The following is a 27,638-nucleotide window of genomic DNA, read 5'->3' on the forward strand; positions in this document are numbered from 1 at the left end:
GTGGTGGGGCGCGGGTTCCAGCCTGCGGCTGGTGAGGCCGCCCCGTATTCGCCATGGAGCTGGCACCCCGGACCTCTCCCGTGTCTCTGCTGCTGCTGCTCCTGCTGCATCTGGGTTCGAGCACCGGTAGGTTCGGACAAAATTTGCATCAGCGGCAGGTGCCTCCTCCTCCTCTCTCCAGGGATGAGCGTCTATTAGTGGGTTTGTGCTTTTGAAAACAAATCTGTTTCCCCCAGTTTCCACCTTGAGTAATTACACCGCTTTAGAATCTCACTCTTTCTTTCTTTCTTTCTTTCTTTCTTTTCTTTCCTTTTCTTCTTCTTTTTAAGTGCCCAGTGCTTTTTCTACCTCTTTCTGGCTCTGCGTGGTCTAGTATTCCTCTCTTCCCTACCCTGAGATAGAAGGAGTTGTGCAAAATACATGACTGGGGGAAACTGCCGATCAATGAGGTTTCCACGATCCCAAGTCCACCTCCCTTTTCCTGCGGTGATTGGCTGCTAAGTGGGGTTAATGAGGACTTTTTATTTTGAGCGGAAACGTGTGGGGCGAAGGACCCAGAAATACCAACTCCGCCACAAATGGGACGTTTCACTGAGATGAGGTCTTTCTCTCCTGATCAGAACGGACGGCATAATATCTCCCCTCACTGCGATCCTTTTTGACAAAAACAAACTCGCGTTTAATAGGATGACTTGCAGATCGATTTTTGGCCTTTCAGCAAAGTGTTCCGTGGTCTGATTCAAGATCTGAGAATTTGAACTGGCCACACACTGGCCTTGTGATCTTAACGCAGAGTGCTTAAGAGTTCTGGACTTAACCCTGTGTAAACTCGGGATCATCTGGCCCTTCAGTTTGGGTCTGGGAAATGTCAAATACGTTGCCCCCACCTCCCCACCCCCCATTTTAACAGCAGTCACTGCCAGGGAAGGGAGGAGGGCCATCGGTTAAGTGAAAAGGGACCTGAACCATACCTGTCATTTTCCAGGAGACTGTAATCTTAGGTCACTTGTACAATCTTCAACCACATCTATGATCTAGCCACTCCGTTTTGCTCCTCAAGCCACCTTCTGGTTTTCTTAATCTACATTCTTCTTGCTTCTCACTTCTCCCGTCTCCTCTACTCCCTTCCCTTCTTTTTGAGACCAGTTCTTGTACTTATCCTTGTCATGGGGGCTAGAAATTTAAGAAAAGAGGAAGTAGAAGGCAGGAAACTCCCCTCAAGGAGGATCACCTCTCATCATTTTTGAATGGCAGCCTTTTACCCAGACGGGTACTTGAGAAAAAGAACAGTAACTCAAGAGTTGTTACTTTAGCAAAGGTGATGTAGAAAATGTATTGAACCTATTTTTTTCTGGATACATATTTTGCAGATGCTACAGAGTTAACTAGGGAAAATTGGAGCTGTGGGATTAAAGGATATATATATATATATGGCTTTTGATCTGTGGAATATCTTTCTTTTGATATTTGCAAACCCAAGCTGCCTTCCCCAAAAGTGATGCCAGTGTGCACGCTTTCCAGCAGTGATGAGGACTGCTCTCCTGTCTCCTTGTCATTGGGCACCTGTCATTATTTTTTTAATCTGTCACATAAGCAAAGTTGTTTTGTGTGTGACCTTATATTGGTTTGATTTTCATAACTGAGTATTAGTGATGTTAGCTCTCTCACATACTTATCAGACATTCACATTTACTTTTCATAAGTTATTTCTTCAGAGCCTTCACCCATTTGACTATTAGGCTCTTCCTTTTCAAAATTGATCCACATGAGTAAGAAAAATCACCCTTTTTTGTATTTGTTGCATATCATTGTTGTATGCCTTTTAATTTTATTTCTGATGTACATAAATTTTGTTGTACAGAAAATATTACAATTCTCTGTTCTCAACTCTGTCGATCTTTTCCTTTATAGTCTCTGGGGTATGCTTACATCACTTCCCCTTCCAGAGATTAAGAAAAATTCAATTTTCTATATGTATTTTAAAGATTTTATTTATTTATTTAAGAGAGAGTGAGTGAAAGAGAGAACACAAGCAGGGGGAGCAGCAGGCAAAGGGAAAAGCAGGCTTCCCACTGAGCAAAGAGCCTAATGGGCTTGATCCCAGGACCCTGAGATATGACCTGAGCCGAAGGCAGATGCTTAACGATTGAGCCACCCAGGCATCCTCAATTATATTTTTATATTATTTTTAATATCTAAAATTTAAAATTGAAATACTTGATTCACTTGAAATGTATTTTGGTTTATAGTGTCATGTAGGGACCTGCATTTTATTTCTCCTTCTCAAAAGCTAACACTTGCCCCAGCATAAGATAGTGAATATTGGTCCCTCTCATCTGGGATACCTCTTTAATCATATATTAAGTGAGATATAAAGGCCAGCATTTTGCATTTTGCAATTTTCCTTTTTTTTCCAGAAATGTGAATCTGTCTTTCTAAAACAGAATTATAAAAATGTTTCATGCTGGGTCACCTGGGTGGTTCAGTGGGTTAAAGCCTCTGCCTTGGGCTCAGGTCATGATCCTGGTGTCCTGGGATTGAGCCCCACATTGGGCTCTCTGCTCAGTGGGGAGTCCACTTCCTCCTCTCTCTCTCTCTCTCTCTGCCTGCCTTTGCCTACTTGTGATCTCTGTCTGTCCAATAAATAAATAAAATCTTTAAAAAGAAAAAGTGTTTCATGCTTACTGTTAAACATTAGAATATTACAGGGGGGGCGGAGGAAAAAGTGAAAGTCTCCAGCCTCCTATGTCACTATTAAGTTTGGTTTGCCTTTTTTTTTTTTAAAGATTTATTTATGGGGTGCCTGGGTGGCTCAGTGGGTTAAAGCCTCTGCCTTCAGCTCAGGTCATAATCTCAGGGTCCTGGGATCGAGCCCCGCATTGGGCTCTCTGCTCAGCAGGGAGCCTGCTTCCTCCTCTCTCTCTGCCTGCCTCTCTGCCTACCTGTGATCTCTGTCTGTCAAATAAATAAATAAAATCTTTTAATAATTTATTTATTAGAGAGAGAGGGAGAGAGCGAGAGAGAGTGGGTGGGAAGGGCAGAAGGAAAAAATCTCAAGCTGACTCTGCTCAGCCTGGAGCCTGATGCAGGGCTTGAACTCACAACCCTGGTATCAGGACCTGAGCTGAGATCTAGTATCAGATGCTTAACTGACTGAGCCACCCAGGCCCTCCTGGTTTGCTTTATCCTAAATGAAGCGCTTTTCCTTATCTCTACAATATACTAGAGTGAATAAAGGGCCTAAAAATAGAAACCAAATCATCTCCAGTTTATCTTGGCCATCTCTGTGGGCTTAGAATTTACCTGGACATTACACATTCTTCAGGAAGATCACGTTGTGCTTCTGTTTCAGGAGTGGCCACGGACCAGCCCGCAGAGGAGGGAAAGGAAGTATGGAATTATGTGACTGTTCGCAAGGATGCCTACATGTTCTGGTGGCTCTATTATGCCACTAATCCCTGCAAGAACTTCTCAGAACTGCCCCTCGTCATGTGGCTTCAGGTAACAGTGGCTGGGCTGCCTGGTCAGCTTTCCCTACCTGCCACTTTGCTTGCTCTTAAGGACTCACAGCTCAGCGGTGAAGGACTGATCTGATCCAGTGCCCAGTGCGGGGTGGCCAAGGCTTGGGGCTTCGGTGTCCTACCGAGGCAGGCAAAGGCTATGGTATACCAAGGGGGCCAGATCAGAGAGTGAGGGGTTCTAGCCTTGCAGGGGTGTTCCTATATTAAGCCCAGTCAGTGGCAGGACGCCTTTGTGGAAGTTCTAAATTCACATTCAACTCTGTGCTGACAGAAATGTTTTCAGAGGTTCCCAAGCAAAGGCTGAGGTACCCTGAGCAGCCCTCCTCTTCCTCTTCTCCCAGTCCTTGGCCGCAGAAAGGCTGATCTTGAAAGGACTCTGCCTCGTGTAGCTTAGTATTAAATCTTGCACCCTAGCCTTCTCCCTGAGTGTGTTTGCCTTTTAATCTTCTTTTTGTAAGATTTTATTTATTTATTCTTGAGAGACAGAAAGAGAGAGAGAGGCAGAGGGAGAAGCAGGCTCCCAAGGAGCAGGAAGCCCGATGCGAGACTCGATCCCAGCACCCCGGGATCATGACCTGAGCCGAAGGCAGACACTTTACCATGTGAGCCACCCAGGCGCCCTGCCTTTTGATCTCGAGCTCTGATTGTAGGATGGAAGGCAGGAAGCTGGTTGAAGGGCATTAGGGGGCAGGCAGAGGATTGTTTCTTGCCCTCCTACAATACCTGTCCAGAGGTGGCCCACACCCACCTAGAGGACCAGGCTCTAGGGAGGGGTTGAGGAACGCGCTCCTGCTTCAGCCTCTAGAAACTGGACGTATGGCCTGGATGGGGCTCCAGGTTGCTCATGGATAAAGAAGGTGTCCTGCTGCTCCTCTCCATGGGGTGCAGATGTCACTTTCTCCCAAAATGTTAGTATTCACAAGCACCCTGCTGGTGTCCTGGCCTTGGCCTCCTCAGCTAGCCCTTGCAGACGTTTCTGGTGAAATAGAGCTCAGAGGAGCCCTTTGTAGGAAGGGCCCTTTCTCTTGTAGCATTATCACAACTGTCTCCTTGGGGGCTGGAGGTGAGGCCCAGCCTGAGGGTAGAGATAGGAAGATGTCTGAGGAAAGATCCCATGTGTGTATCCCAGGAACTTCTGTCCACCCCGGGCTGCAGGGGCGGTGGGGGAGGAGGAATGGGGCCCACTTCCGTTTTCTGAGCTTTGGTTTTTTTAGTCTGAGGAATTTTGAGGGTGTTGAACTTTTTTATTAATCAGCAGGACTTTTTCTACCCTCAAGTGAAAGCTGATGTATGGAGTCAGAGCAGAAAGCAGAAGTGCTTGGCATGTAGGCCTGGCGCTCCCCTTTTTCACATGCTGCCCTAAGGCACTTTCTGGGCTCTCAGGAATGTAAAAACTCTTCAGTTCCAGAAGCTGCAAACCTTCCCTTTGGTTGATTGTAGAGTGAGGTGGTGGTTCTGTCTGAATTACTTGCCAGGATTTTTTTTAAAGGTTTATTTATTTATTTCGGGGGATGGGGTAGGGAGAGGGAGAGAATCCCAGGCTGACTCCGCTTGGGCTCGAGCTCATGATCCTGAGATCACAACCTGAGCCCAAACCAAGAGTCAGATGCACCACAGATGGTGCCCCCCAGGCACCCCAGCTGGCAACATTTTAAATTTAAGACACTTCTTTCCTTTTTCCAAAAATCAGAAGACTTGGCCCCCTTGGGGCCTGACCCTGCTCTGCCAGAGCTGAGTGGCCGTGGCCCCCCGTGAGACAGGGCAGGAGCTTCTGGAGGAGGGGATCCCTCTGTCCACAGCTGAGTTCTCTGCTCCGTACATACTCTTCGTGGCCCCCACAGGCTGCCCAGTTTGTGACCTTTGGTTAGGGTTACCCTCTGAGCTGAGATACTGTGTGAAGGTTATCAACAGGCTGGCTAACCAGCCTGCCTTTCATTTCCTCAGAGCCTCATGGGAGAAGGAAAAAGACTATGATTAGGGAAGAAATAATTAATTTAGATTAAAAGGAGATCTGTTTTAGCAGCTTGCTGACGATGCACATACTGCGTTCTGTGGGTAGGGCCTTGAGACTTGAGGTCATGTCGCCCGAGTGAAGTAATTCTGAGTGGAGCAGTGAGCTATTTTAGGTACACTTGCAAGTCATGGAAGCCTTTTTGGTTGATCTGCTGACACATTTCCCATATTTCAGTCACTGGTAGTCTTGGGCCATGACAGCACCCCATCCCAAAGTTCCAGAGGAAAAAGGATTTTGCAGTGGAATGTTCTCAAGCAGAACAGAAACATCCTCCAGCCAGTTTCTCGTTGCCATGGGTGGGGGCGTGGTGGGGGGGACAGTGGAAGGAGTGTCGTCACCTGCCGACAACCACAGCTTATCAAAAGCGGGACAGGAAATTGGGATTTGGAAGATCCCAATAGGGATCCCAGGATTCCCAGGATTCCCAGCTTCACTCCTTTCGCTCTGGTGCTGTCCCCCTGTTTCCCAGTTAGTCAGCAAGGAGAAGGGGGCCCAGCGCTCACCTGAGGATACACACTTGCTCTTAATTCACTGCGTGTTGCATTATAAGCATTTTTCAGTGTTGCCACACAGTTTCCTATAGTTTATGGTTCTAAATGGCCATTTCAAGTCTGTCTTGTAGATGTGTCATAATTTACTAACCTGTTCCCAAGTGAGGGACGCTGGAGGTACATCCTTTCACTGTTACAGGCATCGCTGCGATGAGCTACGCCTCTGGCTGGTGGGCGTCTTACCACACTATTAGGAAAACCTAAGATACAGAGGGCATATAATTAGAGGTATTTATAGCCACCCAGCTCTATAATATTTAGGTGTAGGTTCAAATCATTGCGTACTTTCGTACAGTCTTTCCCTGCTGGGCTCTTCCAGTTACCCCTGAACCGTGACCCTATGTTGTCTCTCTCTCTCTTTTTTTTAAGATTTTTATTTATTTATTTGACAGAGAGAGAAAGTGCACAAGCAGGGGAAGCAGCAGGCGGAGGGAGAAGCAGACTCCCCGCAAAGCAGGGATCCCAATGTGGGGCTCAAACCCAGGACCCCAAGATCACGACCCGAGCTGAAGGCAGTTGCTTAACTGACTGAGCTCCCCAAGCTCCCTGACTTTTTTTTTTTTTTTTTTCCTTTAGATTTCCCTGTACAGAGCCCTGGCTTCTGTTTTGCCAGAGTTGTTCCTTCCATGTTTGTGTCTCTCTTTCCTATCTGTCTTGTTCATGTATGGGGAGGCAGTATCCTTTTATTTGAGGCCTATCCCCTCAGCTCAGCTGGCCCCCAAGACGTTGTCCAGAAGAGCACTGACCATGCTTTCCCCTGATCATCTCCAGAAGGGCCTCCCTCCCTCACTTAGCCCCTCACAACCCACAGGACCTCCCACCTCTCATGGTTGGGCCCCAGCACCCAGCTCTGGTCACAGTCCTGCCCCACCCTTCGTCCTGGGTACACAACAGTATTGGGTCCTCCCTGCTCTGGGACTTTTGCATTTGCTAAATTCTATCCTGGGGATCCATGTGATCAAGTCTGTATCCCTTGTCGGTCCGCAGGGACACTGAGGAGAGGGTGGTGGGATGGAGAGTCACAGGGCCCCAGGTCTGGGCCTGGCAGACCCCGCATTGCCCTGTGCCTTCCCTGGCCCTTACTGCTCATCTTGGAAATGAGAGAGGACGGACGAGGTGTTTTGAAGGTCAGTGACCCCATGGCAGGCCAGGGTTCAACCTCAGAGGATTGGAAGTAGGAAAGTTCCCTCTGGGGCTCTATGGCCACATCTTTCCATTTACTTTATTTATTTATTTATTTGCTTATTTACTATTTTAATTTTTTAAAAAAGATTTTATTTATTTATTTGTCAGAGAGAGAGAGAGAGAGCACAAGTGCACAAGCAGGCAGAGGTGGAGAGAGAAGCAGGCTCCCTGCTGAGCAAGGAGCCCTATGCAGGACTCGATCCCAGGACCCTGGGATCATGACCTGAGCCGAAGTCAGCTGCTTAACCGACTGAGCCACCCAGATGCCCTAATTTTAATTTTATTTTCAAGTACTTTCTACACCCAACATGGGGCTCAAACTCACAAACCAGAGTCGAGTTGCGGGCCCTGTGGACTCAGCCAGCCAGATGTCCCTGGGTCTTTTCCCTTTAAGAAGGCTTGAGCAGTTAGGAGGGGGCTCTGTTGGTCCAGACAGAGTTGATCTTTGGTATAACGTTGCCCCAGCCATCGCTAAATCATATGTTGTTGTCGTGAATGTGGTCGTTGTCGTAATGATGATTTGACCCATGTTTTTTCTCTGGGTTTATTTTTGTTTATTTTCTCTTCCACAGGGTGGCCCGGGTGGTTCCAGCACTGGATTTGGAAATTTTGAGGAGATTGGGCCCCTTGATAGTGATCTCAAACCACGAAGAAGCTCCTGGGTACCGTGAGCACAGCCCCTAACTGCAAGTGCCCTTTGGCCTCCCCAGGGCTCAGCCCCACCCGGCCTGACCCATTCTGGGTGGGATCACAAGTCTAGCCATCCTGTCCAGTCCCTTTTCCCGTGTGCCCTGGGGCCTTGCCTACTTGCCACAGGCTTCCTCTCTCGCCTTCCCACATCCCTGACCTTTCTCTCCACTTGGCAGCAGAAGCCTATTCTAGCTGACAGCTTGGACCTCCTCACTTCCCACATCTTGGCCATCTCCATGGTCCAACTGTAGGATCCCTGCCTCCAGCCACAACCCCCAAGTCCTGTCCCCTCTCCCCTCACCTGCCTTGCTTCTTGACTCCCTCAGGACCTCAGACCCCTTGTCCTCAGCCTTTCTGGTGTGCCTCCAGTTCTGGCTCCCTCCCTCCCTCATAGTCTCACTTTTTGCCCTAACCCCTCTCTGTTCAACCCCGGGCTCCTTCATCCTTCTCCTGGAGTAGCCCTGCCACCCCCAAGCGTGGGTCCCTCCCACTGTCTGCCTGCTTGGCTCCTACTCCCAAGTGTCCAGTCCTGGTGGGCCACACGGCAGTGTTGGCGGGGTGGGGCTGTCGCCTGGCTGTGGGCTTTGCCGGGCCTTAGGGGGGGCCGCCTCCGCTGTGCGCTGCAACTCCACTCCCCTCCCTGCCTGCCCAGGAGAACAGAGCTATCCCCTGCGACCAGCTGCTCCCATCCTTACTAGTAAGGTTTGACCTCTCTACCCCTTTCTAGCCTCCTCCCCATCTCAGAACAACATGTGGCCTCCTCTCTGCCGGTGTCCGTTCCTCCAGGCTTCTATTCAGACAGTTACTACCTTTCCCTGTCCTTGTGCTGTCTCTAGACTCTCTTCTCCCTGGGATACAGACATGCACAGGTTTTCCCCAGCCTATCACACCAATCCCTGAAGCTCCCTCCCTTTCTTAAAGAATTCTTTATATAGGCATACCTTGGAGATACTCTGGGTTCCGTTCTGGACCCCCACGGTAAAGTGGGTCAGATGAATTTTTTTACTTCCCGGGGCATATACAAGTTATGCTTACACTATACTGTGGTCTGTTCCATGAGCACTGAAGTGATGTGTGAAAAAACAATGTATATACCTTAATGAAGAAGGGCTCTATTGCTAAAAAGTGCTAGCCATCATCTGAGCTTTCCGTGAGTGGTAATCACTGGTTAAAGAGCGCTGTAAGAAGTACAGTAATAATGAAACAGTTTGAAACCTTGCAAGAATTACCAAAATGTGGCCCAGGGACATGAAATGAGCAGGTGCTTTTGGGAAAATGGTGCCGGTAGACTTGCTCGAGGCGGGGCTACATGCAGACCTTCGATTTATAGAAAGTACAGTAAAATGAGGTGTGCCTCTGTTCACTGGTCGAGTCTTCACCTCCTATTTATGCCTTCACCTGGAGCTTTCTGGGCTGGGGGCTGGGGCTGGGGGCAGGGGAGAGTGGGTGCTAGGGAACGCAGTGCATAGTAGCCCCAGGACGGGATACGCAAATCTCCTCTGTCGCCGTGACGTGACGAGGCTGGGCAGCCCTGTCCTAACCCACTTCACTTTCTCCCCATAACTCTGCTGGAGCGCCTGTCCCCAGGGCCCTGCTGGCTTCCCAGTCCCAAGTCTGGCAGATCCTTCATGGGATTCTTTTCATGGACTTTTTTGCTTCGTACTCTGTGTCCCGAACTCTGTCCTTGGTAACTTTCTCTTCCGTGTGTTCTCCAGGCAGCCCTGTCCTCTCAGACTGCTTTAATCACACATAGAAGGTGATGACTCCTAAGTCCTTATCTCTAGCTCAGAACCTTTTGCCCCAGAACTTTTCTCTGTTTGCTTCTGGGATTTCTCCACGTGAATGTCTCTCATAATTCCCTATTCAACATACCCCAAACTATAGTCATTAGTACACCAGACTGCCCACCCACAAAACCAGTCAACTCCATTGTTCCTTGCTGTGGCGAATGGTCCCACCATCCCGTCAAGTGCCTGTACCAAACCAGAGAGCCATCCTTTTCTTCCCCTACCCCTCACCCCGCTCGTCCAATCAGTTTTAACTAAAAATGAATTTATTTTTTTAAAAGATTATATTTATTTGAGAGAGAGAGAGAGAGAGAGCACGAGCAGGGGCAGAGGGAGAAGCAGGCTCCCCTCTGAGCACAGAGTCTGACGCAGAGCTTGATCCCAGGACCCTGGGTTCATGACCTGAGCCGAAGGCAGATGCCTTACCAACTGAGCCACCTAGGCACCCCTAAAAACGAATTCCTAAAATAAAGCCTTGTTGAAATAAAATTCACACACCATACGACTCACCCATTGAGAGTGTATGATTCAGTGGCTTTCAGTATATTCAGTTTTACAACCGTTACCATGGCTAATTTCAGAACATTTTCACTACCCTCCCATCCCAGAAAACCACATACCCCTTAGCTATTAAGCACTAGTCTCTCCTTAGGCCACCACTCTTCAACCTTCGTCTCTGTAGACTTGGCTGGGTAAGCCATCTTGTAACTATGGAGTCATACAGTATGTGGCCTTTGGTGTGTGGCTTCCTTCACATCTCGTGATATTTACCATGGATGGTACATCCATGTCGTGTGTGCCACTAGAGCCCCTTTTGTACGGCTGAATAATGTTCTGTCGTATGGATGGACCACATTCTGTCTGTCTCTCCATCTGTTGATGGACAACTGGGTTGTTTCCATCCTTTGGCTCTGATGACGAGTGCAGGGGACCCTGGGGCTCAAACATTCATAAGAGTTCCTGTTTTTGGTTTTGGGGGGGGATCTACCTCAAAGTGGAGTGGCGGGGTCACCTGGTGACTCTATGTTAGACCCCCACGCGTTGTTAACATTCTTCCTCCCTCCCTTTCCCATCCTCTCTAGTGGCTGCTTTCAGAGCACCTCTCTGATGCAATTCGTTCCTTAGTTTAATATCTTCCAATTCCCAAAAGATCAGATTCCTGGGCATAAGCTGGTCTCTGCTTGTCTCCTGCCCCATGTCCCAACATCTGTCTTTGTACACCCTCCCTTCAGGCCTCTGCTTGGCCAGTTCCTTGGCGTGGACCTCGTGCCTTTGGCCCCTCACTCTCTCCTGCCTTCCCATACTCATGTCTATCATTCAAAACTCAGTGCGGGACCGCCTCTTCCTCAAGGTTCCCCCGGAGTCCTTGGATTCTCTTTGTCCGTCTCCCTCAAGTGCAGTTTACCTTTGCCTCAGGGTCTTTGCACATGCTGTTCCCTTGGCCTGGGAACATTCCAGAACTTGCTTCTGACTGAAATATCACTCCCATGTGTAGTAGCTGAGTGCCACACTGGTGGCAAATAAAAATAAACTCGTTCGGGGCGCCTGGGTGGCTCAGTGGGTTAGGCCGCTGCCTTCGGCTCAGGTCATGATCTCAGGGTCCTGGGATCGAGTCCCGCATCGGGCTCTCTGCTCAGCAGGGAGCCTGCTTCCTCCTCTCTCTCTCTCTCTGCCTGCCTCTCTGCCTACTTGTAATCTCTCTCTGTCAAGTAAAATAAATAAAATATTAAAAAAAAAATAAACTCGTTCACAAGTTTTCCAGAACTCCGAGTGTAGTACAACTTGGCAGAGTCTGAATGAGAAGTGAGGAGGCCAGGCCCGAGTGCTGGTGCTGCTATTATTTGTCCAGCTTTGTGACCTTCCTTGGACAAGTCCTGGGTCTTTTCTCGACTTTAATTCCCTGATCGGTAAAGGACATGGCTGGACTGTGTCACCAGGGATGATCCTTCCAGACAGAAGAGTCTATAGCCCTGAGCTTCTGGAAAAGGTATTAGGATAAGTTCTGTGCTCATGGTGTTCTGGAGGCCAGACTGGTGTGGAAATTGGATTCATCTTGAAAAAAAACTGATGGGTGATATTCAGACCTGGGATGTACTGTCTCTGCTTTGAGCCATGGCTCCTGCTGACACTGTGTGGTCCTACCTGAGCTCACGGATTACATTTAAGACACTGTGTTGTGTGAAAGTGACAGCTAGGATGCTTTGGTCCCTGTGTATATGGACATACCTCTTCTCTCCTTTGCTTTTCTTTGCCTTAGTAGTCTACGTTCCTGGCCCTTCTTATTTATTTTCTTAAAGTAGGCTCCAGGCCCAGTGTGGGGCTTGAACTCACAACCCTGAGGTCAGGAGTTGCAAGCTCTACTGACTAAGCCAGCCAGGCACCTGTCCTGTCCCTTATTATTTTTTGAAATCCCTTTAGCAGTAGGATTGTAAACTCACTGATACTTTCATATGCCTGGGTTCAAGTGCATAGAAGATGGTGGAAATAAAAAAATAAAATAAAATAAAAATAAATTTTAAATAGATGGTGGAGAGACAGTTGGTGACTAACTGATTGTACCACATGACTTTCCTGTGTGACGTGTAGCTCCAGTCGGCCAGTCTCCTATTCGTGGATAACCCGGTGGGCACTGGGTTCAGTTACGTGAACAGGAGTGACGCGTATGCCAAAGACCTCGCCACCGTGGCGTCAGACATGATGGTTCTCCTGAAGACTTTCTTCGATTGCCACAAGGAATTTCAGGTGAACAGTGACTCGGGGATGGTTAAGCAGAGGGGGTAGCAGTCACACTGCTGTAGCCATCTGAATTAACTTCGATTTCCCCAGAAGTTCAATGTCCAGCTGTTATCAGAGAAAACCTTTCTGCACCCAAGAGCAGGTTGTGGCCTTTTGTTTCTGTCATCTCTAAAAGTGGTTTTGAGCTTAATATGGAGGAAAAGACCAAGAAAAGAGATTTGTCTGGCCATTACATGCAGTAGAAATGTGAAATTAATTCATGTGGGGATAAAAAAGGCATTCAGCATATTTAATTCTTTGTAAATCCCTTTTCTTGCTAGACGATTCCATTCTACATTTTCTCAGAGTCCTACGGAGGAAAAATGGCAGCCGGCATTGGTCTAGAACTTTATAAGGTAACGGGGGAGAGGACTGTTGTTTTGATTTCAGACAAAAACTGATTGTGTTCCTTTCTGTATCACCTGATATTGAATATACTTTGAGTGGGACCTTGAATAAAGTCTGTAATAACCACAAAAGGTTTCAAAGAGAACAGTGAAGGTTGCCCTAGCAGATGTGGAACAGGCTATAAAGAAAGCTACACCATGAGGTGCGTGGGTGGCTAAGTTGTGAAGCATCTCCCTTCAGCTCAGGTCATGATCCCAGTGTCCTGGGATTGAGCCCTGCATTGGACTCCTTGCTCAGTGGGAAGCCTGCTTCTCCCTCTCCCACTCCCCTGCTTGGGTTCCCTCTCTCGCTGTGTCTCTCTCTATCAAAGAAAGTAATTAATTTTAATTAAAAAAAGAAAGCTACAGCAAGTAAACCAATGTGGTACTAGCACAGCAGCAGACTAACAGATTAAATGTAGCAGGATATGATGTGTATATATGTGTCTGTAAGTAACATATATGTGTCGTGCATATGATCATATGGCATGATCATACGCGATGATAAGATGGCATTTCAAATCATTGGGCAGCAGATAGGATACTCAGTGAATGGTATGGAAACAAATGGCTCTCACTTTGAAAAACCATCATGTGGAATTCTTTCTTTGATAAAATATCAGTTCAAGATTAAAAATCTAAACATAAGGGACGCCTGGTTGGCTCAATTGGTTGGGCAGCTGCCTTCGGCTCGGGTCGTGGTCCCGGCGTCCTGGGATCGGGTCCCGCATCAGGCTCCTTGCTCGGCGGGGAGCCTGCTTCTCCCTCTGCCTCTGCCTGCCATTCTGTCTGCCTGTGCTCGCTCTCTCCCCCTCTCTCTCTCTGATAAATAAATAAAATCTTAAAAAAAAAATCTAAACATAAGAGGCACCTGGGTGGCTCAGCGGGTTAAAGCCTCGGCCTTCGGCTCAGGTCATGATCCCAGGGTCCTAGGATCGAGCCCCGCATCAGGCTCTGTGCTCTGCAGGGAGTCCGCTTCCTTCTCTCTGCCTGCCTCTCTGCCTCCTTGTGATTTCTGTCTGTCAAATAAATAAATAAAATCTTTAAAAAAAAAATCTAAACATAAAAAAAAATCTAAGCATAAAAACCAAAACTGTAAGAGAACCTGAGGCTTTCCTTCATTGTCTTAATTTTCTTTTAATTTTTAGATGATGATGATGATGATGATGGTGATGATTTAGAGAGAGAGAACATGAGCCAGAGAAGGAGGTAGGCCAGAGGGAGGGAGAGAGAGAATCTCAAGCAGACTCCATGCCCAGCACAGAACTCAACATGGGGCTCCATCTTACAACCCTGAGATCCTGACCTGAGCCTAAATCAAGAGTTGGACACAACTGACTGAGCCCCTGAAGCTCTCCATCATAGGATGGAACACCCAAAGCCAAAAAGAATGAGGTTGACATATTTAGACCCCATGCAGATTTAAACTTGAGAGTTCCATAGATAATTTCAAAAGATGTATATGTATACAAATATATGATAGAAAAAGTATTCATATTGATAACCATAAACCAGGACAATATGCTAGTAGCAAATGTGCAAATATAAAGAAGCCATTTATAGAAAAAATGCAAACAGCCATGAACATAGGACAAATGCTCAACTTTTGTTAGTAGCCAAATCTATAAGACTTATAAATATTTAAATATTGGTGACACCCAGTTTTGGTAAGAAGTCAGGGAAATAAGTGCTCTCCTGCACTTTTGGTGGAAATTGGGCGGGGGGGTGTGTTCCTGGGTGTCTCAGTTGGTTAAGTGACTCCTTCAGCTCAGGTCATGATGCCAGGGTCTTGGAATCAAGTCCCGCGTTGGGCTCCCTGCTCAGCGGGGAGTCTGCTTCCCCCTCTCTCTCTCTGCCTGCTACTCTGCCTGCCTGTGCTCTCTGTCTGTCTGTCTCTCTCTCTGTCAAATAAATAAATAAAATCTTTAAAAATAAATAAATAAAAGGGCAATTTGGCAGTCTTTGTCAGCTTTTAAAATCTGTATGCCCTTGGACCCAATAGTTTCAGTTCCAGGAACCTGTCCTTGGGAATTCTTTTTTTTTTTTTTTAAGATTTTATTTATTTATTTGACAGACAGAGATCACAAGTAGGCAGAGAGGCAGGCAGAGAGAGAGGAGGAGGAAGCAGGCTCCCTGCTGAGCAGAGAGCCTGATGCGGGACTCGATCCCAGGACTCTGAGATCATGACCTGAGCCAAAGGCAGCAGCTTAACCCACTGAGCCACCCAGGCGCCCCTGTCCTTGGGAATTCTTACATGTGTGTGTGTCAGAGGATTTTTTTTTTTTAACATACATTTATTTATTTATTTGAGCATGAGAGAGTCAGTGAGAGTGTGGGGTGGTGGGGGAGCAGAGGGAGAAGGAGAATGTTTTAAGCAGACTCTGCACTGTGCGTGGAGCCCAGCGTGGGCGTTGATCGTAAAACCTTGAGATCACAACCTGGGCCAAAACCAAGAGTCAGACACTTAACTGACTGAGCTACCCAGGCGCCCCAAGTCAGAGGATGTTTAATTCACTATTGCTTACAGTGCCCGTCGACTGAAAACAAGGTCAGTGGTTGTCCCTAGAGGATTAGTTAAGTAAAGGAAGTGTATCTTTCCATGGGAAATATTTGCAGCCATCATAAAGAATGGATGCCTCTTTATATATGTGTGTGTATAAGCTTGTGAGAGCAAAGGAAGGGTTTAAGGTATGTGCCATGTGAACTGTGGCTGACCGGTGAGCAGGAGGTCGCATGTGGGACAGAGGGGAAAGTTTCGCCACATTTTCTCCTGTCCCCTGCGGTGTTCCAGTTTGTTTCCAGTGAGCTCATAGGACCTTTACTTTTTTTAAAAAAGATTTTATTTATCTATTTGACAGAGAGAGATCACTAGTAGGCAGAGAGACAGGCAGAGAGAGAGGAAGGGAAGCAGGCTCCCCGCTGAGCAGAGAGCCCGATGCGGGGCGTGATCCCAGGACCCCGAGATCATGACCTGAGCTGAAGGCAGATGCTTAATCCACTGAGCCCCGCAGGTGCCTCGACCTTTACTTTTTTAAGATTCATTAGTTCTGTTTAAAAAATGAACCTTCATAAGAAATAGTATATGTGCATAACAGAAAATTAGAAAATACAGCAAGCACAAACTAAGGCTTAAAACGTCACCTTCCCACCAGGTGGAGAGCCCCCCCAGCACCTTAGTGGATAGCCTTTACATCCGCTCCTGCACTGTAATAAAACGCTTTTTAAACCATTATGAGATCATCTTGGGCATAATGTCTACAGCCTTCTTTCTTCAGTCGCTAGTCCTCACCTTCCCATTTCAGTACTTTTTCATCTCAGATAGTCGTCTCAAATATTAATGATCGCAGCGTGTCCTTGATAGCCAGTTAGTCTAAGCCATTGTTCAAACCAGATGCAGGAATTACATCTGGCTGCGGTGTCCCTAACGTCTGTTTTCATCTAGTGCAGCTCCTTTATTATGACTGATTTGGTGAAGAAACCAGACCATGGCTTGTCTCCTTTTCTGGATTTGTCTGGTAACCTCTTCATTGTGTTTTTTTAATTTAGCTTATTTTTCTCTCTATTGTATTTCCTATGAAACTGTAAGTTAGATACAAAGGTCTAATATATATTCAAGGTAAAAGTTCTGGGTAGCAGGGGCACCTGCATGGCTCAGTCATTAAGTGCCTGCCTTCAGCTCAGGACATGGTCTCAGGGTCCTGGGATGAAGCCCTGCATCAGGCTCTCTGCTCAGCAGGAAGCCTGCTTCTCCCTCTCCCTCTCCCTGTCCCCCTGCTGTGTCTCTCTCTCTGTCAAATAAATAAAATTTAAAAAAAAAAGAGGGGCACCTGGGTGGCTCAGTGGGTTAAGCCTCTGCCTTCAACTCAGGTCATGATCTCAGAGTCCTGGGATCGAGCCCCACATCAGCTCTCTGCTCAACGGGGAGACTGCTTCCCCTTCTCTCTGTCTGTCTCTCTGCCTACTTGTGATCTCTCTCTCTCTCTCTCTCTCTCTCTGTGTCAAATAAATAAAATCTTTAAAAAAAAAAAGTTTTGGATAGCATATATTATAATAGGTCAGGTGCCCCACATACATCTTTTTCAAACACATTTTTTTGTTGGTTTGTTTGAGTACAGTTGACACACAATGTTAAATTAGTTTCAGGTGTGTACCAGTGATTCATTTTCTCATATAAGTAGGACTATGGAAAATCCAAATATAACTTGACTCTCCCAGAACTTAACTACTAATAGCCTCCTGTTGACCAGAAGCCTTGCTGAGAACATAAAGTATGTTACGTATATTATATACTGTATTCTACGTATATTATATACTGTATTCTTACAGTGAAGTAAGCTAGAAAAGGAAATGCTATTAAGAAGAACTTAAGAGAAATATATTTACATTACTGTATTGTATTTGTTGGAAAAAATCTGTGTGTAACTAGACTTGTGCTGTTCCTACCCTATGTTCACGGGTCCACTTGATATTCTTCTTTCCTCATTTTTATACAAATGATAGTATAGTTCTGAGGCATCCCTCCCTCCCTCAAAGACCTCCTGAGGAGGACCGCCACCCCTTCAGCAGCTGCCATGTGGACAGTGACCTGTACCCACGTCCTCCCTACCCCAGCACCTTGTGAAGGATCCCAGACCTCAGGGGAAAGAGTGCCAGTGACCCTTGGAAAGAAGCTAGGGCCACACCAGACCCCATGCACATCCTGCCAACACTCTTATGAAAACAGTAGAGAGAAACTCGAGCGGTTCTTCCTCATTTTGCAAATGGCAGCAGGAAAGAGTTACTCTGGTTCTCCACTGGGTCTCTTAGGTCTTTGGATACCAGAGAGTCTTAGAAAGGATGCGCAGAAGTTTTCTGTGCTCGGGAAAGGTGGTGCATAAAGGCTTGGCTCGCTCCTGCTGAAGAAGGGACAGAGGTCTCTGGGTTTCCTTGGCAAGAATGTTTCTGGGCTCTTCTTTCAGGCCATTCAGCAAGGGACCATCCAGTGCAACTTTGCCGGCGTCGCTTTGGGTGACTCGTGGATCTCCCCTGTTGGTAAGTTCAGAATCCTTCGATGCTTTACTCCTTTTCTCCATCCTTTCCTGGGACTTGGGGCTGTGTGGTCCAGATCAAAAAACAGGGAAACAGAATTTTCTGGATCCTTAGAGATGTCAAAGCAGAAAGCGTTTGCCCCAGGAGTGTCCAAGAAATTTGGGGATGAGAACTCATTTATAGAGCTCCTACCATGGATTGCTGCTGGCCAGATTAATTCTCTTATTTGATTCTTACACTAAAAGAATCACAGTTTACAGTTGAAGACTTTTTTTTTTTTTTTTTTTTTTAATAAGAGAAGGGGGTGCAGTGGGAGATTGGGAGAGAGTGAGTGAGAATCTTAATGCAGGCTCCGTGCCCAGCACAAGCCCAAGGCAGAGCTCAATCTTATAAACCTTGAGATCATGACTTGAGCCAAAATCAAGATTTTGATGCCTAACTGACTGAGCCACCCTGGTGCCCCTACAGTTGAAAACATTTTAAAGACTAGAGAGGTGGTGGAAGTTGCCCTCAGACACAACAGCATGAGTGGCCCCATCGGGATTCAAACCCTAGTCTGTATGAGCAAATGGGGTGGAATTTCCATCTGTTGCTCACAGTGGTGGTGAGATGTTACATTAGGTCCTGCTGCTCAGGTTCATTGTTTCAGGGCCAGAGTGTCCTCTTTGGGACTACAGACAAAAGTGGTTTGTGATGCAGACATCTGGGGTGTAGCTTCCCATGTCAGAAGTTGTCATGGTGGTGGGGTTAACTCTAATCTCAGGGCTGTTGACCGTTGAAGCCACATAATTCTTTGTTGCGGGACTTGTCCTGTCCATTGTAGGGTATTCGCAGCATCTGTACCCTTCAGATGTCAATATGCCCACCCCAGTGTGACACACACACACACACACACACGCTCCTCCTGATGTTCCTGGTTGAGAACCGCTCGAACCTAACAGAAGGTGACTTTTCATAGGCAAGACCAAACTACAAAGCAGGAAATTAGAAGAGAAGTTACCTCTGGAGGAGGGAGGGGAATGAGCTGGAAGGGGATACCAAGGAACTTTCTAGGCTGTGTGTGTTCTCTGTCTTCGTTGGGTTGGTCATTACGTGGGTGTGTGTATTCATCAGAACGTCTGAATTGGCATGTATGATTTCTGATGTGTGATGATGCCTCGGTTTTTAAAAATAGTAATTTGTAAAAAGCAATATTTTTCTCCTTAAAGGTGGGGATTCAGTTTGTGACAGAGCCATGCCTCTAATGGATTCGGGATATCCCGATGCTGTTGAGAATGGTGTCTCTTGTCCTTATTCTAGGCATCATCCAGGGCTGAAATGGCATAAGTGAGAGCTCTGGAGTTAGCATTGGGAGAAGAGCTCTTCTTTGTTTTTCCTTCCTGGATAGACCTCCTAGGACATCATAAAGCTTCAGAAGCCTTGATCAGAGGTGTGAGGCCCCCTGTCTCACTCAAAATCACAGCCATGGGCCTTAATGCTGCCTTCTGGGGTCTCATCACAGTTTCCTAACAGCACTCAACACCTGGCATGCATTAACTTCATTTAACACTTACGACAGCTCCATGGGATGGATGCTATTATGATCACAGTTTTGGAGATGATGAAACTGAGGCTCAGAGAGGCTGAACAATTTTCCTAAAGTCAGCATTCATGTCCAGGCAGCAGGCTCCAGACTCTATGAACTCACCCAGTACATTGCACCTACCAACACAAGACACAAGGCTTTACAAGTGCTGTTCATCGGGCCCCTGGGTGGCTCAATGGGTTAGGCCTCTGCCTTTAGCTCAGGTCATGATCCCAGGGTCCTGGGATCGAGCCCTCCATCGGGCTCTCTGCTCAGGGGGAGCCTGCTTCTCCCTCTCTCTCTGCCTGCCTCTCTGCCTTCTTGTGATCTCTTTCTCTCTCTCTCTGTCAAATAAATTAAAAACAAAAAGAGAAATTTAAAAAACCAAAACAACAACAACAAAAAAAAACAAGTGCCATTCATCCTGTCCAAAATCTACCTTTTTTCACCTTACTGTGACGAAGTTCCCCTTAGAAATCTTCCTGCCCAGGAGCGCCTGGGTGGCTCATTGGATTAAGCATCTGACTCTTTTTTTTTTTTTTTTTTTTTTTTAAAGATTTTATTTATTAATTTGACAGAGAGAAATCACAAGTAGACGGAGAGGCAGGCAGAGAGAGAGAGAGAGAGGGAAGCAGGCTCCCCGCTGAGCAGAGAGCCCGATGCGGGACTCGATCCCAGGACCCTGAGATCATGACCTGAGCCGAAGGCAGCGGCCCAACCACTGAGCCACCCAGGCGCCCCAAGCATCTGACTCTTGATTTCGGCTCCAGATCATGATCTCAGGGTCATGAGATCAAGCCCTGTGTTTTCTCTTTCTCTCTCTTCCTCTGCCCCTCCCTCCCCCTACCCCCCACTTCCTGTTTGCACTTGTGCACTCTCTCTTAATTAAAAAAAAGAAAGAAAGAAAGAAAAAAGAAATCTTCTGCCCAGATCTGAATCCCTCCTTTCAGATCCACTTAAGTTCATCCTGCCATCCCAGAAATACTCCTTTTTTGAGAGAGAAATACTGTTAATTTATATGAACAATTATTATTTGCTAGGTAGTAGCCATTTTGCTAGGTGCTAGGAAGGATGCACAGACAAGCTCCATGTCTTCAAGAAGATCTACACAGTTCAAGATGGTAGCCGTAGTCATATGTAGCTGAATTTAAATTAATTAACATACAATAAAAATTTTAATCTCTCAATTGCACTGTCCACATTTTAAGCACCCAGTAGCCACACATGACTGTAGAGTTATCCTGGACCACATAGATAGAGACTATTTCCATCACCTCAGGAAGTTCTGTTGCACATCAGAGGTTGGCGGACTACAGCATACAAATTGAGTCTGTCCTGCCACCCTCCTTTGGTAGAGAAGCTTTTTACTGGGACACAGTTACACCCATTCGTTTACATGTTGTGTGTGGCTGTTTGGAGGTTGCCGCAACAGAGTCAAGTAGTTGCAAAAGAGGCTGCCTGGCCTGGAAAGCAAAAAATGTTTACTGTTTGTTCCTTTATAGAAAAGTTTTGTCCCTCCCTGGTCTAGATCCAGCAGGGAATGGGCACATTGGAAAAGTTGCAGACGATTCTGTATTTCAAGAAACTAAGGCAGAAACTTGATAGTTAAATTGCAGAGATGAAGGATAGTGAGGTCCCCTGGTACGTCTGCATGTCTCAGGGTGTACCCTGAAGAATACCAGACCAGTGAGGTGCTATGCAAAGGGCTTCGTGGTCAGGTAAGTTGCCAGGGCTCAGTACTGGCTCTACCTCCTCAAGGTTTCACAGGCCTGTGAAAGGCTCTGAGAAGTCCTGCAGGGGGGTGAAATACTCTGTTTTGCATAGCCTCAGAGATATTTAACTGAAGAATCGTTTTTTCTTCTCTGATATGTAGGCTGAACTCCTGCAGTATTGAAGCTCCTTAAAACATACTTTGAGGGCACCTGGGTGGCTCAGTGGGTTGAGCCACTGACTTCGGCTCAAGTCATGATCTCAGGGTCCTGGGATCGAGTCCCACATCGGGCTCTCTGCTCAGCAGGGGGCCTGCTTCCCTTCCTCTCTCTCTGCCTGCCTCTCTGCCTACTTGTGATTTCTCTCTGTCGAATAAATAAATAAAATCTTTTAAAAAACAAAACAAAACATACTTTGAGATGCTTGGCCTTAGGGAACTATTGAAGTCTTTTAAGCAAAGGAGTGACATATCCAGTGTGCAAGTTATGGTCCTTGATACTTTGTTGGCACATCTCAGTGGTACTAGCCTTATGTAGAGTTACGGGAGTTGCGAATCTGTCAGACCAAGCCCAACTCTTCTATCTGAGGGCAGACATTATTTTACTCGTTTGTATCTCTAAAATTCCTTGCTGGCTTCCAACCCTTTGTAAATTCTCAGATATGTTTGTGGAATAGAAAAGAATTGGCTGATAGTGTAGTCCTAGGCGCTTGAATTACAAAGTCCATAGTCTTCCTCTTTAATTAGCTCCTCGGCAGAAGCTAGTGTTCCCAGACTGGAGGAGCAAATAGAGAGCAGAAATGTGAGGGTGGGGGGGAATGTTCTAAGCTGTCGGAAAGCCCAGAGGTCTAGCAGAGAGGAACCTGTGTTCATGCCCACACGCGCGCACACACACACACACACACACACACACACACACACACACCCATGCCTGCGGGGATGCCATCACTGGCCGGGACTCACTCACTGCTCCAAGATCAAGCCAAATTAACGTGTCATTAGCCCTGAATCAACAGAAAGGTCCCCACATCATGCCGCCTCCTGAGTGGGGGTGCCCTGCCAGGGGCATCAGTGAGTTAAGGAGCCGATAGCCCCAGAGCCACCAGCTTTCTTGCTTCTGTCTCCACTTTGAGAGGGAAGCTAGTTGGGTTTTTCTTTGGAAGGGAGAGCCACTGTGGACTTACTTTGTACCTGTGTGGTTTCCTTCAGATTCGGTGCTCTCCTGGGGACCATTCCTATACAGCGTGGTAAGTAGATGAGTCCTCATCTCGGCACCCTCCATGGTAAGCAGCCCAGCAGACCTCTCCTGGCTCTGTCCCCAGGACACACAGGCTAGCTGGGTTTGCCTACGAAGTTGACACTGCACCCTTGGGGGAAACTGAATGAACCATCAGCCCAGTTCCCTGTTTCTCCAGGCATAAGAAACATAGTGTTTAAAATCTCCCCAACTTTTTATGAGAAAAATTTTCACATATGCAGAAAAGTTGAAAGATCCCATGAACACCCCTATACCCACCATCTGGACTCTGCCAGCGTTTTGCTCTCTTTCTTTCTGTCACCAGTCCCCAGCTGTGGTGATGCCGGGTCTGCGTCTCTGAGTAGAGCAGGCCTTCTCATTCTCGGTTTGCATTCCAGTCTCTTCTCGATGACCAAGGCCTGGCAGAGGTGTCTCAGGTTGCAGAGGATGTCCTGGATGCCGTGAATAAGGGGCTCTACAAAGAGGCCACCCAGCTGTGGGGCAAAGCAGAAATGGTCATTGAACAGGTAATGGGCCACACTCGGGGGCAGCCCACTTGCCTCGTTCCCACGTGGAGCTAGGGCCCCCTGGTTGGTGCTACCAGGGTTTGGGTCTATTCTGAGACTCCCCGCAGATCTGAAAAGGGTCACGTGCTAAACAATAAAGCCGATGAATCAGTGATGAGGTCAGAAAACCACCCCAGGCCTGCCAGACCCGCTTGTCTCTTGACCGAATGTATGGTCATCCTGAGAAATGATGTCTTGCAGAAGTGAATGTTTGAATTCTTGCCAGGCAACATTCTGCCCCCAGAGAGCCAGGACAAAAGAATGCACAGCTGAGGATGAGTGTGCAGGACCCTCCTTGGCCCTGTTCTCCGTGTAGAATAACAGGCGGTCCTTTGGTTTTCTCCAGCATCTGAGCTCCATGTGGAAAAACTGCTCACTCCCCCTGCCCCAGGATCAGGCTGACAGCCGGTCTCAGCCCTCAGAGCTGCATTTCTCAGCCCTCAGAGCTGCATTTCTTTCTGGTCCTGGCAAATTGTTACAAAGTTCAAGCTGTTCTCGGATAAGATGGAAAGCCAGTTACCTCTCTATTATGCAGTTTCGTTAATAGATAAATAAACAGCCAATTACCATTCTGTATTTCAGAACACAGATGGCGTGAACTTCTATAACATCTTAACTAAAAGCACTCCCACGTCTGTGGTGAAGTCGAGCCTAGAATTCACCCAGAGCCCCCTAGGTAAGTGAACATTGACATTGCAAGACCCCTGTCTCCATCTCCATGCAAGAGAGAATAAATTCTTTTAACTTCAGTGACATAATTTACATGCCACAAAATTCACCCATGTTAAGTGTAGGTTTCAGTGTATTCACAAAGCTGCTCAACCGCCATCACCACAGTCCAGTTCCAGAAATTTCCATCATGCCAGAAAGATCCTGTGTCTCCTGGCAGTTGGTTTCCGGTCCTACACCCAGCCCCAGGCAGTCACTGATCTGTCTGTGTTTCTAGAAACAGACATTTGGTCTAAATGGAACCATGCAGTGGGTGGTCTTTTGCATCTGGCTTATTTCGCTTGCTTTTTGTTTTTCTTTTTTTAATTTTTAAACTATTTTTAATTTTTTTTTAATTTTTTAAATTTTTGTATTTTAATTTTTTTAATTTTTAATTTTTAAAGATTTTATTTACTTTTTTTACTTTCACTTGTTTTTGACGTTTGGAAACCATCTTCCGCCCATTGAACATTACAGTCCTTCTGAAAGCTGGACTGAGCTGTCCTTCAGCTGAGCCAGCTTTGCTGAGGATGCTAAACGCCCCAGCGTCCTCCCTCCATAGGTCTTTATATAAAGGCTGCGGGAGCCTCTACATTCCATGTCTCAACTGACTGCCTTGGGCTGTGCTGGATAGTCTCAATGGCCCCAAAATACATAACGTGCAGCGATCAAAATTTATAAAGCATCTCGACACTTCCAGTGGCTTTCTGGCTTTCTTCCTCCATCTGGGGTGAATGAAGGTGACACTTTCCATTTTCCAGCTGAAAACCTCCCTCTTAGACACTGTCTCAGCCTCGGGGGAAGACATTCTCTGGGTGGTATTTCCAGTCCCTTGGCTCACCACGTGCCAGTTTGTTTCAGTTCATCTTTACCAGCGCTACGTGAGACACCTCCAGCAGGACTCCCTGAGTCAGCTCATGAATGGTCCCATCAGGAAGAAGCTCAAAATTATTCCTGAGGATTGCTCCTGGGGAGGTAGGTACTTCGGCGACCTGATAAAGGGCCCTCTGTGGGGTGTGGAGCAGTAGAGGTGCGGGTTTAGAGGCCTGAATTTGAAGAATGGGCTTTGTTGATGGTGAGGACAGGTTGCAGATAGGACCGCATTACTGGCCGCGTTTTATAGGTGAGCAAGCACATGCACAGACAGTAAATAACCTGCCAAAATCGGTTCAGAGTAAGACCTTGGTAGGGAAATGGGTGGGGAGGGGAATGAGCGGATGGGGTGGGCGTTGAGAATTGTTGAAGCCAGACTGTGGGCACCTTGGAATCCTCTCACTCTTCTGACTGTTTGTTATCAGTTTGAGGTTTTCCATAATTCAAAACAAAACAAAACAACAACAACAAAAAAACATGTGCGATTAAAAAGCCAAGCCTAAAGCCACCGGGGGTTGTGGGTGTGACTTCCAGACCAAGGTCCTTTGGGGTGGGTTTTGACCAGCTCCCTGGCCAGCCCCCCTCTGCACCACCCCCTCTCCGTCCCCCTCACCCCCCACCCCTGCCTCCTCATGCTGGATGTAGTTCCAGGGTCTACTGCCTTCTGTTCTGGGGGCCGTATTAGGAACTATTGGTCTTCAGAAAACAGGACCAGAGATCAGAACTCAGTCCTATAGGGAGGCTGTGAGCCAGTGGGACTCCCAGATCCCTGGAGGGGAGACAGGCCAAGCTGAAGAGGGCTTCCTTTATGTGTGAGCTCCCCCAAAGCGATGCCTTTCTAGGGCAGCCCCTTGACAGCTGCCGAGAGGCTAAGATGCGGCTCCAGCCCCGGCTTCCTCAGGGTACACGGGCCCTCCTCCCAAATTACAGTTCGCAGAGGACTCCTCCCAGCTCCGGTGTCTTCATTTCTGCCTCACCCCTTACAGTTTTCTAGAAATGGGGGTGGGGTTGGAGGGAGTTAATTAGATCAAATAAAAATAATCCAATGTCAGAGCTTTCAGGGAGTACCCCCCCCCCCCGGGGAGCCGGGTGGCCCTGAGAATAGGGGTGTGAGCCGTTACAGGTCACAGGAAGGCAGCTAAGGTCAAGTCTGCAAGAGTCCCTCTTCTGCACTGCCCCTTTCATGGGTCCCTGTGACTGCGTTCTCCAGCGCCAGCTTCTCTGGTTCCCTGAACCCTCCCCGCCCTGTGCAGCTGGACGGGCAAGGAGATTACATTTTGGCAGACGATGAGTGATAGAGAAAACTCTTTGTGGCTCCAGCTATGTCTGGGAAAGGACAAACTGGCTGGCTGATACCCACACCCAGGGTGTTGAGCTCAGGTTTGCAGTTAAGGCTCCGCACACACTGTGGAGCCCGCCAGGCCTGTGCTCACAGCCCCACCTGCCACTGACCAGCTCTGTCACTGTGGGCATGTTTCTTAGCCTCTTGGACCCTCGTCTGCTTTAACCACTGCACAGGTTAGGACCCCTTACCTCCCGGGATTGGTGAAGAGGAAATGCGATGTTGTTTGTAAAGTGCTTGCTTAACCCAATGACTAGAGGACAGAAAAGGGTAGTAGCTGCTGTCGTTGTGGGGTGTCACTGTGGGGTTCATTGTCACAGATGATGGTCAGGAATCTGCCAGGGGTGTGGTGTCAACCATCTCCTCTCTTGCCTGGGGCTTGTCCTCGCTGTGGCTCCCTGGTGGGGAGGCTCCACATTGCTTTGAGTCTGATTTGGTTTATTAGTAGGGTGGCCTCACTTGTGCAGGACTTACAGTGTGGCCCTGGTGTTACTTAGCTAAGGAGGGAAACTAACATGTGCCCCAAAGCAGAGATTGTTCCCTGAGAAGACCAGCCTAACAAGCTCTATCTGCGTGGGTACTAGGCTTCAAGTGACTGGCTCAGGGCATGGATTTCTGGACTGGCTGGTCCCTGTTGGTGAAGCACTTGGGCTCAGCCTTTGTTAGGTGAAGCACAGTGGTTACTTATATCCGGAGCCCAGGATATTCTGGTCTGAAAGGTGCCCTTTATGCTGGCACTTACCTCTTTCTCTTTCCTCATGTGTAGGCCAGTCTGCCAATGTCTTCCAGAACATGGAGGGGGACTTCATGAAGCCCGTCATCAGCATCGTGGACGAGCTGCTGGAAGCCGGCGTCAACGTGACCATCTATAATGGACAGCTCGATCTCATCGTGGACACCATAGGTAGGAAAGCACTCTGAGGGGCCCATGGAGACAGTTCGGTAGGTTGAGCTGGAAGGGAACTGGCCCCAGACATGCCACTCTTCGGGCTGGTGACGTTGAAATGCCAGGAAGAAGGCCATTTTATGTTCCAGTCATCTGCATGACCTCTTTGAAGAGAACAGAGGTGTTGACACAGTTTTTGAATGTAGGTGAGGTTTGGTGGGGTGAGGTCCGGAGCTGATCGCCAAGAAAGAATTCTTGAGCCATCTTTGATGCAGAACGGTGATTTTCTGAAAGTACACGGACAGGACCCATGGGCAGAAAGAGCTGCTGCCCTGGGCTTTTGAGGTGTGGCTGATTATATACTCTGGAGTTGGGGGTAAGGAAAAGGGGGGAGATTTTCAAAACTTTTGTATGCTATAGAGGACCTACAAGATATTGGAGGCCTTGCTATTGTCGAGTTCAAGTAGTGTCTCCCTCTAGTAAAGCATTAACATTAAGACAGTTGGGAGTTTTTCTTCTGGTAGTGAGGTGATTGCTAAGAATGCTTTTTTCTTGTAAATCATGAAAACATTTGTAAACTGAGGGAAGCGCAGGTCTTGCTGGACTGTGATCTCTGTTAGGGAATCATATGCTTTTCCTTCCCTTAGCTTTAAGGCAGCCAGGAGTGCCTGAAGAATGTGTCCCAGATGCTGCCTGGGGGTGGGGGGCCGGGCATTTGCAGGGTGTCAGCCTCTGCTTGCCCTCGGCTAGCCTCCTGCTCCCTCATCATGGTGACCCCTTAGAGAAGCCTGGGCCTGCCAGATTTTGAGGCCCTTAT

The 27,638-nt window shown here is 47.5% G+C and overlaps 1 protein-coding gene across 1 annotated transcript in view; it reads left to right on the forward strand.

Annotated features, from left to right (window-relative positions):
* Nucleotides 1–27,638, forward strand: part of SCPEP1 (serine carboxypeptidase 1) — a 32,783-nt gene continuing 5,145 nt past the window's right edge. The window contains exons 1-11 of the mRNA XM_059380599.1: nt 1–126; nt 3,353–3,501; nt 7,844–7,933; nt 12,335–12,490; nt 12,805–12,879; nt 17,868–17,940; nt 22,419–22,456; nt 22,845–22,973; nt 23,595–23,688; nt 24,582–24,695; nt 26,702–26,839. Of these exons, the coding sequence (XP_059236582.1) occupies nt 54–126; nt 3,353–3,501; nt 7,844–7,933; nt 12,335–12,490; nt 12,805–12,879; nt 17,868–17,940; nt 22,419–22,456; nt 22,845–22,973; nt 23,595–23,688; nt 24,582–24,695; nt 26,702–26,839 (1,129 nt within the window). The 5' untranslated portion in view covers nt 1–53. The remainder of the gene's footprint in view (nt 127–3,352; nt 3,502–7,843; nt 7,934–12,334; nt 12,491–12,804; nt 12,880–17,867; nt 17,941–22,418; nt 22,457–22,844; nt 22,974–23,594; nt 23,689–24,581; nt 24,696–26,701; nt 26,840–27,638) is intronic.

The sequence above is a fragment of the Mustela nigripes genome, chromosome 16 (genome assembly GCF_022355385.1).
Source record: "Mustela nigripes isolate SB6536 chromosome 16, MUSNIG.SB6536, whole genome shotgun sequence".
NCBI classification, from domain to species: domain Eukaryota; kingdom Metazoa; phylum Chordata; class Mammalia; order Carnivora; family Mustelidae; genus Mustela; species Mustela nigripes.